Source organism: Alosa alosa, chromosome 8, assembly GCF_017589495.1.
Source record: "Alosa alosa isolate M-15738 ecotype Scorff River chromosome 8, AALO_Geno_1.1, whole genome shotgun sequence".
Classification (NCBI taxonomy): Eukaryota; Metazoa; Chordata; class Actinopteri; order Clupeiformes; family Clupeidae; genus Alosa; species Alosa alosa.
The window spans coordinates 34865111-34880110 of record NC_063196.1 but is presented as its reverse complement, the minus strand read 5'-3'; the positions used below and the strand labels follow the sequence as shown (position 1 = coordinate 34880110).

The window sequence follows — 15000 nt, the reverse complement described above, 5'->3', positions numbered from 1 at the left end:
AGTGCTTCCTGTCCTGGGGAACCCTGCACCCTCCCCTGCACCCCACCTCCCCTGCACCCCCACCTCCCCTGCACCTCACCTCCTGCACCCCACCTCCCCTGCACCTCCACCCCACCTCCCCTGCACCCCACCTCCCCTCTGCACCTCCCCTGCACCCCACCTCCCCCTGCACCCCACCTCCCCCACCTCCCCCTTCTGTACCCCACCTCCTGCACCCCACATCCCCTGCACCCCACCTCCTGCACCCCACCTCCACTGCACCCCACCCCCGCTGCACCCCACCCCCCCCTGCACCCCAGCACCTCCCCCCGCACCTCCCACCCCCACCCTCCACTGCACCCCCACCTCCCCCTGCACCCCACCTCCACTGCACCCCACCCCCCTGCACCTCCACCCCACCTCCACTGCACTGGCTCTCTGGCACAGCGGCTGGTACTTCCCCAACTTGCGCCTGATGTGCCTCCCTCGATCCTCTCCTCCCAGGGTACCGCGAACTCCATCAAAGCCACCTGCTTTGTTGCAGGAGACCAGAGCACAATATCTGGTCGGAGGCTGGTGCTGGCAATTCTTCCGGGAACCTGAGTTGCCTACCCAGGTCAACTCTCATTTCCCCAGTCCAGCCGTGAGGGATCCCTCCTGCACACCTGCCCTCCTTGCCCGGGCTTTTCCCTGGCCTGGAGAAAGCCGGCCATGAGGGGGCCTTTGGTTTTGCGAGGGGTCTTCTCCGCTTCCTCTCTCTCTCTAGTCCCTCCGCCTCTCCCTCGACTCCACCCTGAACTCCTAGTCATTTCTCTTTAGGGCTTTTTTATGTCTGGGGTGTGAAGTCATGTAGCATTATCCACAATTAGTTTACATGACATGTGGTGTGACTAATCTTTCATGCTTCCTGCTGACTGCCACAAGACGATTGGTTACTGACACCATAATGCAGCGCAATACATTAATCTAAGTTAATTCGCAATATGGATTAACTGTGTTGCGCAGGCCACGTTCAGCAATATGAAACTATAGACAATTGTAAAATTACATTAATTTAGAATTGCAATTTAGATAAATGCAATTTAGAGGTTAATTTTAGAGCATTAACACTATTTCCGAATTTCAGGAGGTGTGTAAACGGTGTTTAGATATGTTTAGCCTTCACTGCATCCCTGTACACACACACACACAAACACATACACACACACATGTACAATTGTCCATATGCATCAAACTCATCTCATTCATCTGAAGAAGCTCTAACACACACACACACACACACACACACACACACACACACACACACACACATACACACACAGTGTAAGGATATCGCTTGCGTTTCTGGCCTTGGTGAACTCCCATGATGCTGGTGGCGTGAGCGGTCCTCACTTGCTCTGGGGGCGGGGCTTCACTCAGCTTCCTCAGACGCAGCTTCTGCTCGTCCTGCTGGAGGAACAACACACATCACTGACACACATCACTGACACACATCACTGACACAGACTCATCACCACTGACACACATCACTGACACGCATCACTGACACACATCACTGACACAGACTCATCACCACTGACACACATCACTGACACACATCACTGACACAGACCTGTCACTACCGACACACATCATCATTACCATCGACACACATCACTGACACAGACTCATCACCACTGACACACATCACTGACACGCATCACTGACACAGACTCATGGACACTGACACGCATCACTGACACGGACTCATGAACACTGACACGGACTCATGAACACTGACAGACTCATTAATACTAACACACATCACTGACACGGACTCATGAACACTGACACGCATCACTAACAGACTCATTAACACTTACACACATCACTGACACGGACTCATGAACACTGACAGACTCATTAACACTGACACGCATCACTGACACGTGGACTTTAAGGAACTTGCCACTAATGTTTTTTGTTGATGATAATTAATAAAATATAATAAAACACACACATCATGGCCAAAGAGTGGACACACACACACATGCACACACACACACACACACACAATCACACACACACACCCACCTTGGCCCTGGAGGAGCACTCTTTGCAGTTGCAGGTGAAGAAGTAGGCATCTCTGAGTCGCTCATTTCTGTCATCAGTTGGGTACAGGAGGTCAATGTAGCTCGTCAGAATCTGCACACACACCCGCACACACACACACACACACACACACACACACACACACACACACAATTGCAGAAAGATGATTTTTTGCTGAATTAATTTAACAGAGCTGCAGGTCATGTCACACATAAGTAAACACACAAACACACTCACACCACACAACACATAGACACATTGATTAAAACACACACGCACATACACACACGCACACACACACTCCCACACACACAAACACACACTCACACCACACAACACACATTGGTTAAAACACACACACGCGCATACACACATCCACACACACAAACACACACTCACACAACACAACACATACACACATTGGTTAAAACACACACACACCCACACACACAAACACACACTCACACAACACAACACAACACATACACACACCCATCATTATCAATAACACTCTATATCAAACACACACACACCCCTCTTATATCATTAATACCACCTCTATATATATCAAACACAATATCAATAATCCTCTATATATAAAACACACTCACACACACACACACTCACACACACACACACACACACACACACACACACACCCTTAACTCGTGTCCAGACTTCATGTATAAGTATAAGTATATATACTTTTTTGATCCCGTGAGGGAAATTTGGTCTCTGCATTTAACCCAATCGGTGAATTAGTGAAACACAAACAGCACACAGTGAACACACACAGAGGTGAAGCACACACTAATCCCAAGTGACACAGTGAGCTGCCTGGTTACAACAGCTGGGAGCAGTGAGGGGATAAGTGCACACACACACACACAAATCCCCCCACACGCACACACAGACACTCCATCAAACTCAAACACACACACATAAACACACACATCATCAATAATCTAATCTCATTCCAGGCTTCATGTCCCAGAACGGCCAGATCTCGGCCAGCCGGGTCCCTATAGGTCACAATCACATCCTCGACAACAGCCGTGGTCCATCAGCCACAATCAGTGGAGATAAGGATATGAGTGAGGAAAGGAGTGGAACAGCAGGTGCACAACAGAAAGAGAGAGAGAGAGAGAGAGAGAGAAGGATTTAGAGAGAGGGAGAGAGGGAGAGAGAAGGATTTAGAGAGAGGGAGAGAGAGAAGGATTTAGAGAGAGGAGAGAGAGAAGGATTTAGAGAGAGGAGAGAGAGAGAGAAGGATTTAGAGAGAGGAGAGAGGGAGAGAAGGATTTAGAGAGAGGGAGAGAGGGAGAGAGAAGGATTTAGAGAGAGGGGAGAGAGAAGGATTTAGAGAGAGGAGAGAGAGAAGGATTTAGAGAGAGGAGAGAGAGAGAAGGATTTAGAGAGAGGAGAGAGGAGAGAAGGATTCCTAGAGAGAGGAGAGAGGGAGCAGTGCCGATCTAGAGAGGAGAGGAGAGAGAAGGACGAGAGAGAGGAGAGAGAAGGATCAGAGAGAGGAGAGAGAGAAGCTGACCTAGAGAGAGGAGAGAGGAGAGAGAGAAGGATCTAGAGAGAGGAGAGAGAGAGAGAAGGATCTAGAGAGGATGGCAGAGAGAGAGAGACAAGGATCTAGAGAGGAGAGAGAGAAGGATCTAGAGAGAGAGGAGAGAGAGAAGGACTTGAAAGAGAGAGGAGAGAGAGAGAAGGATTTAGAGAGAGGGAGAGAGAGAGAGAGAAGGATCTAGGAGAGAGGAGAGAGAGAAGGATCTAGAGAGAGAGGAGAGAGAGAGAGAAGGACGAGAGAGAGGAGAGAGGAGAGAGAGAAGGACGAGAGGAGAGAGGGAGAGAGGCCTGACTTCAGAGAGAGGGAGAGAGAAGGACTTGTGAGAGAGGAGAGAGAGAGAGAAGGATTTAGGAGAGAGGGAGAGAGGAGAGAGAGAAGGATTTAGAGAGAGGGAGAGAGAGAGAGAGAGAAGGATTTAGAGAGAGGGAGAGAGAGAAGGATTTAGAGAGAGGGAGAGAGAGAGAGAAGGATTTAGAGAGAGGGAGAGAGGGAGAGAGGAAGGATTTAGAGAGAGGGGGAGAGAGAAGGATTTAGAGAGAGGAGAGAGAGGAGAGAGGCTGACCTAGGAAGAGGAGAGAGAAGGACGAGAGAGTGAGAGAGGAGAGAGAGAAGGATCTAGAGAGAGGAGAGAGGTGAGAGAAGGATCTAGAGAGAGGAGAGAGTGGAGAGAGACAGTGACCTAGGAGAGAGGGAGAGAGAGGATTTAGAGAGAGGGAGAGAGAGAAGGATTTAGGAGAGGAGAGAGGGAGAGAGAGAAGGATTTAGAGAGAGGGAGAGGAGGAGAGAGAGAAGGACGTAGAGAAAGAGGAGAGAGGGAGAGAGAAGGATCTAGAGAGAGGAGAGGAGGAGAGAGAAGGACGAGAGAGGGAGAGAGAGAAGGACTCCTAGAGAGAGTGGAAGGAGGAGAGAGAGAAGGACTCCAGGAGAGAGGAGAGAGAGAGAAGGATCATGAGAGAGAGAGAGAGAGAAGGATTTAGAGAGAGGGAGAGAGAAGGATCAGGAGAGAGTGGAGAGAGGAGAGGAGAAGGACTCCAGAGAGAGGAGAGAGAGAAGGATCCAGAGAGAGTGAGAGAGAGAGAGAAGGACCTGAGGAGAGAGGGAGAGAGGAGAGAGAAGGACCAGGAGAGAGGAGAGAGAGAAGACTCCAGGAGAGAGGAGAGGAGAGAGCAGGCCGACTCCAGGAGAGAGGAGAGAGAGAGAGAGAAGGACTCCAGGAGGAGAGGAGAGAGAGAAGGACTCAGAGAGAGTGAGCAGAGAGAGAGAGACAGCCGGGACGAGGAGAGAGGAGAGAGACAGGACCCAGGAGAGAGAGAGAAGGACGCAGAGGAGAGGAGAGAGAGAAGGACTTGTGAGAGAGGAGAGAGAGAGAAGGACAGAGAGAGTGGCAGAAGGACGAGAGTGGGGAGAGAAGGACGCAGGAGAGTGGAGAGAGGAGAGAGAAGGACGAGAAGGAGAGAGGAGAGAGAGAAGGACTTGTGAGGAGTGGAGAGAGAGAGAGAGAACACACACACACACACCACTTCCTCACAGACCACATATATCACACACGCGTAAAATCATTGCGAGGTATGTACAAGCAGACCACAATGATGTAAAAGCGCAAACTGCCTGTCGCGGGAGCTGAAAGTGGCAGATTGCGTTGTCATGTCATGCATATGCATTCATGGGAGGATCCAGGGGAAAGTGGGAGTTTAGCGTAAGAAGATGGGAGGGGAAGAGTAAAGAGCACCTCTAATGAAATGATCTTCATTATCTCCCTGCTTGTTGACATCTTATCATGTATGGTATTATTTCATGATCGCTAAACGTTTGAATCTTTTTAATGTTGTTATCCGTTAACTTCATTCAACTGCGCTTGTACTGTATGTAGGCTCTGCCATTCAGTTGTGGACATTCGTAAATTGCGTTTATGGGTGGAAAGGCACAGTTTACACTATGGATTGAAAGTTTGATAAATACGACGGAAACTTGGGTCTGACAGTGTTCGCAATCAGCGGTTTGTCCATGACGCTGATAACGCTATGTTCGCAAATGTACGTACATCTGGCCCTGAGACACAGACATACTCTATATTGCGCACACACACACACACACACAGGGGTGGGGGGTAGAAAAAGCAAGAGGAAAAGAAGAGAGGAATGATGACAGGCTCTCTCTCTCTCTCTTGCTCTTTCTCTCTCTTTCTTGCTCACTCTCTCTTGTTTTCTTGCGCTCTCTCTCTCTCTCTCTCTCTTTCTCTCTCTTTCTTGCTCTCTCTCTCTCTTGCTTTCTTGCGCTCTCTCTCAATCTCTCTGTGTGTGTGTGTGTGTGTGTGTACTTACTCTGGGTATACTGCTGATCCCAGGTGAGACAGTTGCTCATCCTCAATGGTGAATCCATTACAGTTTACCTGGGGGTTGAGAAAAAAACAGTCTGTCAGTCACAGTCACACAGTCACACACACACACACACACATAGAAAGAGAGAGAGAGCGAGAGACAGAGAGAGAGGAGAGAGAGAGGGAGAGAGAGGAGAGAGAAGTTGGAGAGTGCTCCTTGTAGGGTATTTGTTATGGGCAGCAGGTGCAGGGAATCAGAAGCTCTCACACACACACACACACACACACACACACACACACACACACACACACACACACTAACAAGAGTGAGACACATGACAGATGGCTGCAGTACATTAGTTGTAAGTTCACACACATGGCTGCAGTGTGATTCCTGTTGGTCTGCTGAGTATGTCTCCTGTGTGTGTGTGTGTGTGTGTCCTAGAACACACACACACATACGAGACACAAATATGAGACACACACATGAGACTGGCAGGAGACACAGACGTTCGATACACACGAGACACACACTCTCTATATCCTTCCCTCGTAAGTGTCTCGTGTGTGTCTCTTGTGTGTGTGTGTGTCCCAGGTGTGTGTGTTGGTCTGTTGTGTGTGTCTCATGTGTGTGTCTCAAGTGTGTGTCTCTCGTGTGTGTGTGTGTGTGTCCCAGGTGTGTGTGTGTGTGTGATTCATGTTGGTCTGTTGTGTGTGTCTCATGATGGACTTTGTCTCTGGGCACCTGGCAGGCAATAGGACACACGCACGCTTATGTTCTTCCACAAGGGTATGTGATTTTACAGTGTGCACATGTATTATATTGTCATTTATTTAATATCTCATATTTTATGCAGGCCTGTGCAAAATTCCAGAATTGAATTGAAACTGGCTCTTAAGTTCCAATTCAATTCTTGAATTTCACCTGCATTTCAATTGAGGTAGCAAACAGGAAGCAGAATTGCAATTCGAATTGTGCACAACCCTGATTTTATGTTGACTGAATGTATTGTGCTGTCTACTGGCTGTGAACCAAATTGCCCCTAGGGGATAATAAGTGTAAGTAAGTATATATTCTTCTGAGGGAAATTTGGTCTCTGCATTTATTCCATTAGTGAAACACACTCAGCACACAGTGAACACACAGTGAGGTGAAGCACACACTAATCCCGGCGCAGTGAGCTGCCTGCTACAACATCGACGCTCGGGGAGACTATCCTATCCTATCCTAAAGACTATCCTATCCTATAGACTATCCTATAGACTATCCTAACCTATAGAATATCCTATCCTAACCTATAGACTATTCTATCCTATAGACTATCCTATCCAATAGACTATCTATTGGAAATATTCTATCCTATAGACTATCCTATCCTATAGACTATCATATCCTATAGACTATCCTAACCTATAGACTATCCTATCCTATAGACTATCCTATAGACTATCATAACCTATACTCTATCCTATCCTCTATCCTATAGACTATCCTATCCTATAGACTATCCTATCCAATAGACTATCTATTGGAAATATTCTATCCTATATCCTATCCTATCCTATAAACTATCCTATCCTATCCTACCCTATAAACTATCCTATAGACTACCCTATCCTATAGACTATCCACTATCCTATCCTATAAACTATCCTATCATATCCTATAGACTATCCTATCCTTTCATTACATTACATTACATTTGGCTGACGCTTTTTAGCCAAAGCGACTAACAACATAGTAAACAGTTTAAGTTTTAGAGCAGTTCTCAACAATTTTAGGACAATTTAAAAACATTAGAGGACAATTTAAAAACATTAGAGTACAGTAAGAATAAGTGCATCAGTGAGTGCTGTTTTTAACAGTTACTTGTCAGTTTGAGACGGCTGGTGAGTGCTAGGATCAGTAAGACTTGTTGTAAGTGTTGCTATGAGAGGAGATGTTCTCTAAAGAGCTGGGTCTTCAGGAGTTTTTCTGAAAATGGAGAAGGATGTCTCTGCCCTTGTAGGAGCTGGCAGTGTGTTCCACCAACGAGGAACAACAGATGAGAAAAAGTTTGGATTGGCTTGAGCGTGCGGTGGTAGAGCTAGGCGTCGTTAAGTCTGAGGGCTTAGCCCGGTCTGGAGGTAGCGTATGTCTGTATGAGGGCATTCAAGTAGGTGGGAGCAGAACCGAGACTACTTTGTAGGCAAGCGTTAGAGCCTTGAATTTGATCACGGGCCTCCATAGGTAGCCAGTGTAGCTGGATGAGCAGCGGGGGTAACATGTGCCCTTTTGGGTTGGTTGTAGACCAGGTGCGCCCTTGCCCGTTCTGGATCATCTGAAGTGGTCTCACTGCGCAGGCTGGGAGACCTGTCAGGAGGGCATTGCAGTAGTCAAGTCGTGAGATGACTATTGCCTGAACCAGAAGTTGGGTAGCATCTTGAGTCAAGTAAGTCCTGATTTTCCATTATGTTGTAGAGTGCGTAAACGGCATGACCGGGCGACTGAGGCAACATGATCTGAGAAGTTTAGTTGGTTTTGAGAACAACTCCTAGATTTTTGCAGTCCTGGTAGGTGAAACAGACAGGGCGTCCAATTTGATGTTGATGTCGTGATGTATGGTAGGTTTAGCTGGGAGGACCAGCAGTTCAGTCTTTGAGAGGTTCAGCTGGAGGTGGTGTGCCTTCATCCATGTAGCTAAGTCCTGAGAGGCAATCCGAGATCTGTGCTGAAACCAAGGGGTCATCAGGTGGAAAGGACAGATAGAGCTGTGTGTCGCCTGCATAGCAGTGGTATGAGAAGCCATGCGACGGATAATCTGTCCCAAGGAGGTGGTGTAGATAGCAAAGAGAAGGGGCCCAGCACTGAGCCCTGGGGGACCCCTGTGGTGAGATGGTGAGGTGCAGATAGCTGACCAAGCCATGATACGTTAAACGAGCGTCCTGTGAGGTAGGATTCAAACCAGGAGAGAGCAGAACCGGAGATTCCCATGTTAGCGAGTATAGAGAGAAGGATCACGGTGATTAACTGTGTCAAAGGCAGCCGATAAGTCAAGCAGAATGAGTACTGATGACCGGCGGTCGCCCTGGCTTCTTTTTAAGGCTTCTGTTACAGACAACAGAGCCGTTTGGTGAGAGTGGCCGCTTTTGAACCCAGACTGATTTGGATCCAGAAGGTTGTTCTGTGAAAGGAAGTCAGAGACCTGTTTGGAGACTGCTGCTCGTTCAATGCCTTTGGATAGGAAAGGCAGGAGGAGACAGGGCGGTAGTTCTCGACTTGAGCAGGGTTGAGAGAAGCTTTCTTAAGTAACGGTGTTACCGGGCCATTTTGAGCGCTGTTGGAAATGTGCGGGAGGTTAGCGAGGCATTGATCACATGTGTGATAGCTGGAGCGATGGTCGGGCTGATGGACTGAAGTAGGCTCGTAGGTATAGGGTCCAGCGAGCATGTGGTAGGACGGCTGCATGTCAGGAGTCTAGATAGTTCACTCTCGGAGAAGAACGCGTGAATGCTGAAAAAGATGTTCCAGCAGTCCCTAGAGGTTGTAGGAGTGTGGTATCTGAGTCAGATCGTTGAGTGGGCATGTAGAGAATTGACTGCTGATTGCCGCCACTTTGTTTGTAAAAAATGAGGCAAGGGTATCTGCAGTAAGGCTGGATGGAGGAGGAGGCAGCTGAGGGTTTAGTAGCGATTTGAAGGTTGAGAAAAGTTTTCGAGTGTCTGTAGCGCTGTTGATTTTGTCATTGTAGAAAGCAGTCTTAGCAGCAGTGATGCTGGCTGAGAAGGAGGTCAGGAGTGTCTGGTAGTTTTTGAGGTCGTCAGCTAGTTTGGATTTGTGCCATTTCCTCTCCAGCGGAGTTTGAGTGCGCCTTGATCGGAGGGTATCATTTAGCCATGGATGAGTGTTTGGATCGAGCTGGCCTTGTGGTAAGAGGGCACAGCTCGTCTAGACACGAGGTCAGTGTGGAGCAGAGCGAGTGTGTGGCCTCATTAACCTCCAGAGAGGAGAAGGTGTTGAGTGGAGGTAGACCGGGGAGGCAACTACAGAGGAGAAGTGCGTTGGAGACAGGTTCGGATGTTGCTTGCGGAGCGTGACCATCGGCTGAGAGCCGGAGGCTGTTCTGTCAGGCTGGCGTTGAACTGGATGAAGAAGTGGTCAGAAAGATGGAGAGGCGTCACCATGAGGGTGTCTGTGCTGCAGTTCCGGTGAAGATCAAGTCAAGCTCTTTGCCAGCTTTGTGAGTCGGTGGGCTTTGAACCAGTTTGAGGTCAAAGAGTGGATCAGGGCCAAAAGTCCGCTGAGCCTGGAGCATCTAAGTGGATGTTCATATCACCGAGAACAAAGAAGCGGACAGTCATGCTCAGGGATGGAGGACAGCAGAGTGTCAAGTTAGTCCATAAAGTCACCTAGTTGGCCTGGAGGGGCGGTAGATGACCAGCACGTAGAGTTTTGCTGGGGCGATCTGTGATGGCATGGAATTGAATGAGACATATTTGTTTGAAGGCAGTAGCGGGGTGAATTTCAAATTTGTTGGAGATCAGCAGGCCCGTCCGCCTCCTCGTCCAGATAGGCGAGGGGTGTGGGATAGTGTAAGGTTAGTGGAGAGTGCAGCCGGGGTGGCAGTGTTCTCTGGTTTGATCCAAGTCTCAGTGAGAGCAAGGAGTTCCATTGAAAGGTGGTTGGCATAGCCAGCTATGAAGTCCGTTTTGTTGACTGCAGATTGACAGTTCCACAAGCCCATGGAGAAGGAGGTTTCTGTAGGTAAGGACCGTTTAAGTTGCTGGAGGTGAAGGCGATTTCTGCCCCTTTGGCATGATGCGTTTTCTCGCGATGGCGGTGATTACAGATATGGTGGAATGGCACATTTTTGCCTTTGTCGGCGCCTGTGCTCGGTGAACTTGCACAGGTAAACTTGCTTGTCTTGACCGCGTACGTCTTACACGAGGCTGGCTGCAACGAGGGCTGCCGCTTACGCTGACGCTTCAGCAACAGCCTCTATTGTTATTCTGACAGGAATTGCATGCAGCTGTCCTCGTGTCTCACTAATGATGAATCAGCGTAGACCGCCCTCTGACGTTCGCACAGCTTAGATGAGCTTAGAGCTTAGACTGTCAACTGAAAGTCCGCTCGCTCACACCGACCGAAACTCGCAGTTTCAAGTAGCCTCCTCCCTCAGCTGTTCCCACACGCCCAGAGTCCAATTCTAAACAATTGGAGAGGATTGGCCAGTAGTAGCCTATGTGTTCTTGCTTTCTCTTTTCCAATTCACTGCAGTTGTTGTCACTATCCTATCCTATAAACTATCCTATCCTATCCTATAGATTATCCACTATCCTATCCTATAAACTATCCTATAGACTATCCTATCCTATAAACTATCCTATCCTATCCACTATCCTATCCTATAAACTATCCTATCCTATACACTATCCTATCCTTTCCTATAAACTATCCTATAGACTATCCTATCCTATAAACTATCCTATCCTATAGACTATCCTATCCTATCCTATCCTATAAACTATCCTATAGACTATCCTATCCTATAAACTATCCTATCCTATCCTATACACTATCCTATCCTATAAACTATCCTATAGACTATCCTATCCTATAGACTATCCTATCCTATAAACTATCCTATAGACTATCCTATCCTATCCTATAAACTATCCTATAGACTATCCTATCCTATAAACTATCCTATAGACTATCCTATCCTATAGACGATCCTATAGACTATCCTATCCTATCCTATCCAGTGTTTCCCATACATTGACTTTGGCCCACCACAATATCAACATTGACCACCACACAATGATTTTCCAGGTTGTACTAAATTGTGCTTAAATCTGGTTAGCATCATAACCACGCTGCGCTAATTTGTTAAAAACTGTTGCATTCAAGTTAATTCTATAAACCTACCACCACAAGTATAATTTCATTCTGTGGGAAACACTGCTATCCTCTATCCTATCCTACAGTGGGTCCCAGTTAAAAATTGACACTTCATTCACGATCATGGTGAATGGTGAAATGTAAGTACAACTGCAGCCGCTTGGGGGCAGCATAGTCCGCTGTGGAGTTCCATGGTCGAACCAGACGGCGCATTCGACAGCAAGGGCTGTGATTGGCCGAGTTTTCAGTGCGTTTCTCTGTGTTTTTAGCAGCCCCTGCAACATGCTAGTCCACTGTAGCCTAAGCCTTGTACATAATGTTAAACATAGTTTTGGATTCAGTGGCAAGATTTCTTGATTGTACAGTGTCTGTCTCTCAGTAATGTTTTAAAATGAGAGCTTCAGCCAGCTGGCAGTAGGCTACTTTGTCGGTAGTCAGTTAAACTTGCTAACAGAACATAAATATGCTGCCCAGAAACCTTGTGAATAGTTCTGATTTCTTTTACTACACTAATGAGGTTGAAATATAGACTTTGCCTACAGCATCTCCTGAACAGTAATGTTAACAAAATGACAGCATTCATATGACAAAGAAAAACGAATTCGGTCACTCAAGACTGTGCCACAGCAACCAGTGTAGGCTACAGTCCTACCCAATAGGCCTACCGAAGCAGATAGCGTTGTCTGACAGTCGAGTGGGTTAATGCAGTGTTTCTCAAACTTTTTCAGATGGAGGACCACTTAACCAATAAAAATGCATGGACCACCTAGCTAAAAAATAGATTAGACCTACTTCAACAGTATATCAGCACAATAGGCCTACTCACTGAACCACCTTGCTTATTGTATTTTCACTTTGCTTATTGTGTCAGAGGATTCATATGATTTAAACTGGCATATCTTACATAGACAGTGTTGCAGAACTGTTTGGATTTACATACAAGTTGGTTCAATATTGCAAACAACTCATCTATATCATATTTTACCACGTCTGCTCAAGGACCACTTGGGATAGCTTATGGACCACCAGTGGTCCCCGGACCACACTTTGAGAAACACTGGGTTAATGCACGTATTTCCAGAACAGGTCTGCAACTTTCAGGCAGTTCTGAGTTTGAATCTAGGCAGGAGCAGAGCCATATAAAGGCCTAGGCCTATTGTTATCATTTTTTGCAAGGTGTTGCTCCTGGCAATACTTGTTTATAAGACGTTTGGTTTGTTTATAATGTTAGTTTAGTTAGTTTTGTGATGTTTTGCACTTTTGCCTCATGTGTTTTCAGGTTTGAGGGCTTTTTTGGCAAGATTGACCTTGGTTAGACTGCATATGTTATTTCTCCGTATGGAAAATAAAGTCAATTTTCGACACACGTCTGTTATTAGTTCAAAGTGTTGCTTGTTAAAACATGTGACTAGTGAAACTCAAATGATTTTAGAAATATTTAGCCAAAGCCAAAAAGTGTTAGAGAAGGAGAGCATGCGGTGCAGCTCAGATGTCTTCTTAATTTTCTTTATTCTTTAGTAAAACATGCAGAACATTATTAAACTTTGACTAACGTTTGATGTTCGTTAGTCAAAAACATCGACACATCGAAATGTTAGTCAAAGTTTAATAATGTTCTGCACCTTTTACTGAAAGAATAAAGAAAATTAAAAGACATCTGAGCTGCACCGGCCTCTCCTCTAAAATATCTGGCCTGGCCTGGCTGCACCCGATTGTGGCCAAACGACAGAAGCGCGGTGAACCCTCCTTTGTCTACCAAAAGTGTTACTTTGTGCCCAGCTCCCCACTGCTTGTGAAAGAAGGGGATGGGGAGGGGGCTTAACGTGAAAAAAGCTTAATGTCACAAAGCGGCAACGAGTCGTTTTAGGCTACAGGCCTTCATAATGGTAGGCTACAGGAAGTGGGGAGGTATGGGATGACCAGAGCCGTCATCTATCGTCTTTCCAGGCACACAGCTGGATTATATAGCCTATCGACTGCCTTAACAGATAGGCTTTGCTCTTGTGTTTGGCCTTACAGCGAACTCAATGCTCTTGTTGCTTTTGCAGTTTGTTAAATAAAAGCGATGCAGATTACATTATTTATTTCTGATTAATTGTGTCTTTTTGATGTATTTTGCAACATTTGCTTGTTAGGCTGGGCTACTGTCAATGTCCTGTACAGGTCAATGTTCAACAATTGCTGGTGTAGGCCTAGGCTATTAATCAATTAGGGACTGTTCGTTATTTATTTAATTAAGGGGGCTACCCGGAGGAGTTTGGGAGCGTTAGTCAAAAAGCGTGACCCTCCCTCGCCCGGCAAGAATTTTTTTTATGACCCTCCAAAGTGATTGAGAAAAAAGCGCGACCTCCCCAGTCCCAACAATTTATTGATGCCTTAGGCTACTGGGTCAATTTGGGAGCTTGCATGCTCTGACTCCTTCCTTGAAATTCCTTGAAAAGGCTGTCGTTTGCACAATTTCTGAAATAATCACCTGGACCCGAAACAAACCTGTCAACTTTTCGGGTTTATCAGCGTGTTTTAACTTTTTTCCTGGCTGTCTTAGGAGGAGCTGCAGGGCGTCGCAAGGGATCGCGAGGGCCCTGTCGCGAACTTGACAGATGCAAGGCCCTTTTCACTTACGTGCATGAAATCATGATAACTACTTTACACATAGCCAAGGCTACCGTCGGTGTATTTTAATAGTAGCCTAGTCTAATAAGCTACACCAGCTTGCCTTTAAGAGGGAAATTCAATTGTATAGCCTATAACATTAGCTGAGTCACATATTTTGCCATATGGTGTTTATCATAGGCTACATCCGCTTTAAACCAAATAGTGTAACAAAGGCGAACACTTTAACAGGGGGAATTAATTGGGCATGAATCATTGTGCTGAGCGGTATTTGTCAATGAGCAGAAACACCACGACATTCAAACTATTGATAAGATGTACTGGTCTGTATCTATAGGCTAACATTGGACAAATAAATGACACTGACTTCGCCATATCCTGACTCAGGAAAAAAAATTTTCTTGCTTTGCCGCAAACTCAGCAATGAAATCATAAGCCAGTTTGCAGGTAGCCTAACGTCTTTCAATTCATAGAAGGGGAGAGCCCAGTCTCTCCTGTGACATGGAGGTGCGCAAATAGTTTTTAATAGCCTGTTCAACCCGA

General features: G+C 46.5%; 1 protein-coding gene across 1 annotated transcript in view; it reads right to left on the bottom strand.

The window, feature by feature from the left end:
• LOC125298866 (N-lysine methyltransferase SMYD2-A-like) overlaps window positions 1-15000 on the bottom strand; it is a 35239-nt gene that overhangs the window by 5727 nt on the left and 14512 nt on the right. Inside the window, exons 6-7 of the mRNA XM_048249733.1 lie at window positions 2053-2119; window positions 1329-1425 (exon numbers count right to left, since the gene is read on the bottom strand). Of these exons, the coding sequence (XP_048105690.1) occupies window positions 1329-1425; window positions 2053-2119 (164 nt within the window). The remainder of the gene's footprint in view (window positions 1-1328; window positions 1426-2052; window positions 2120-15000) is intronic.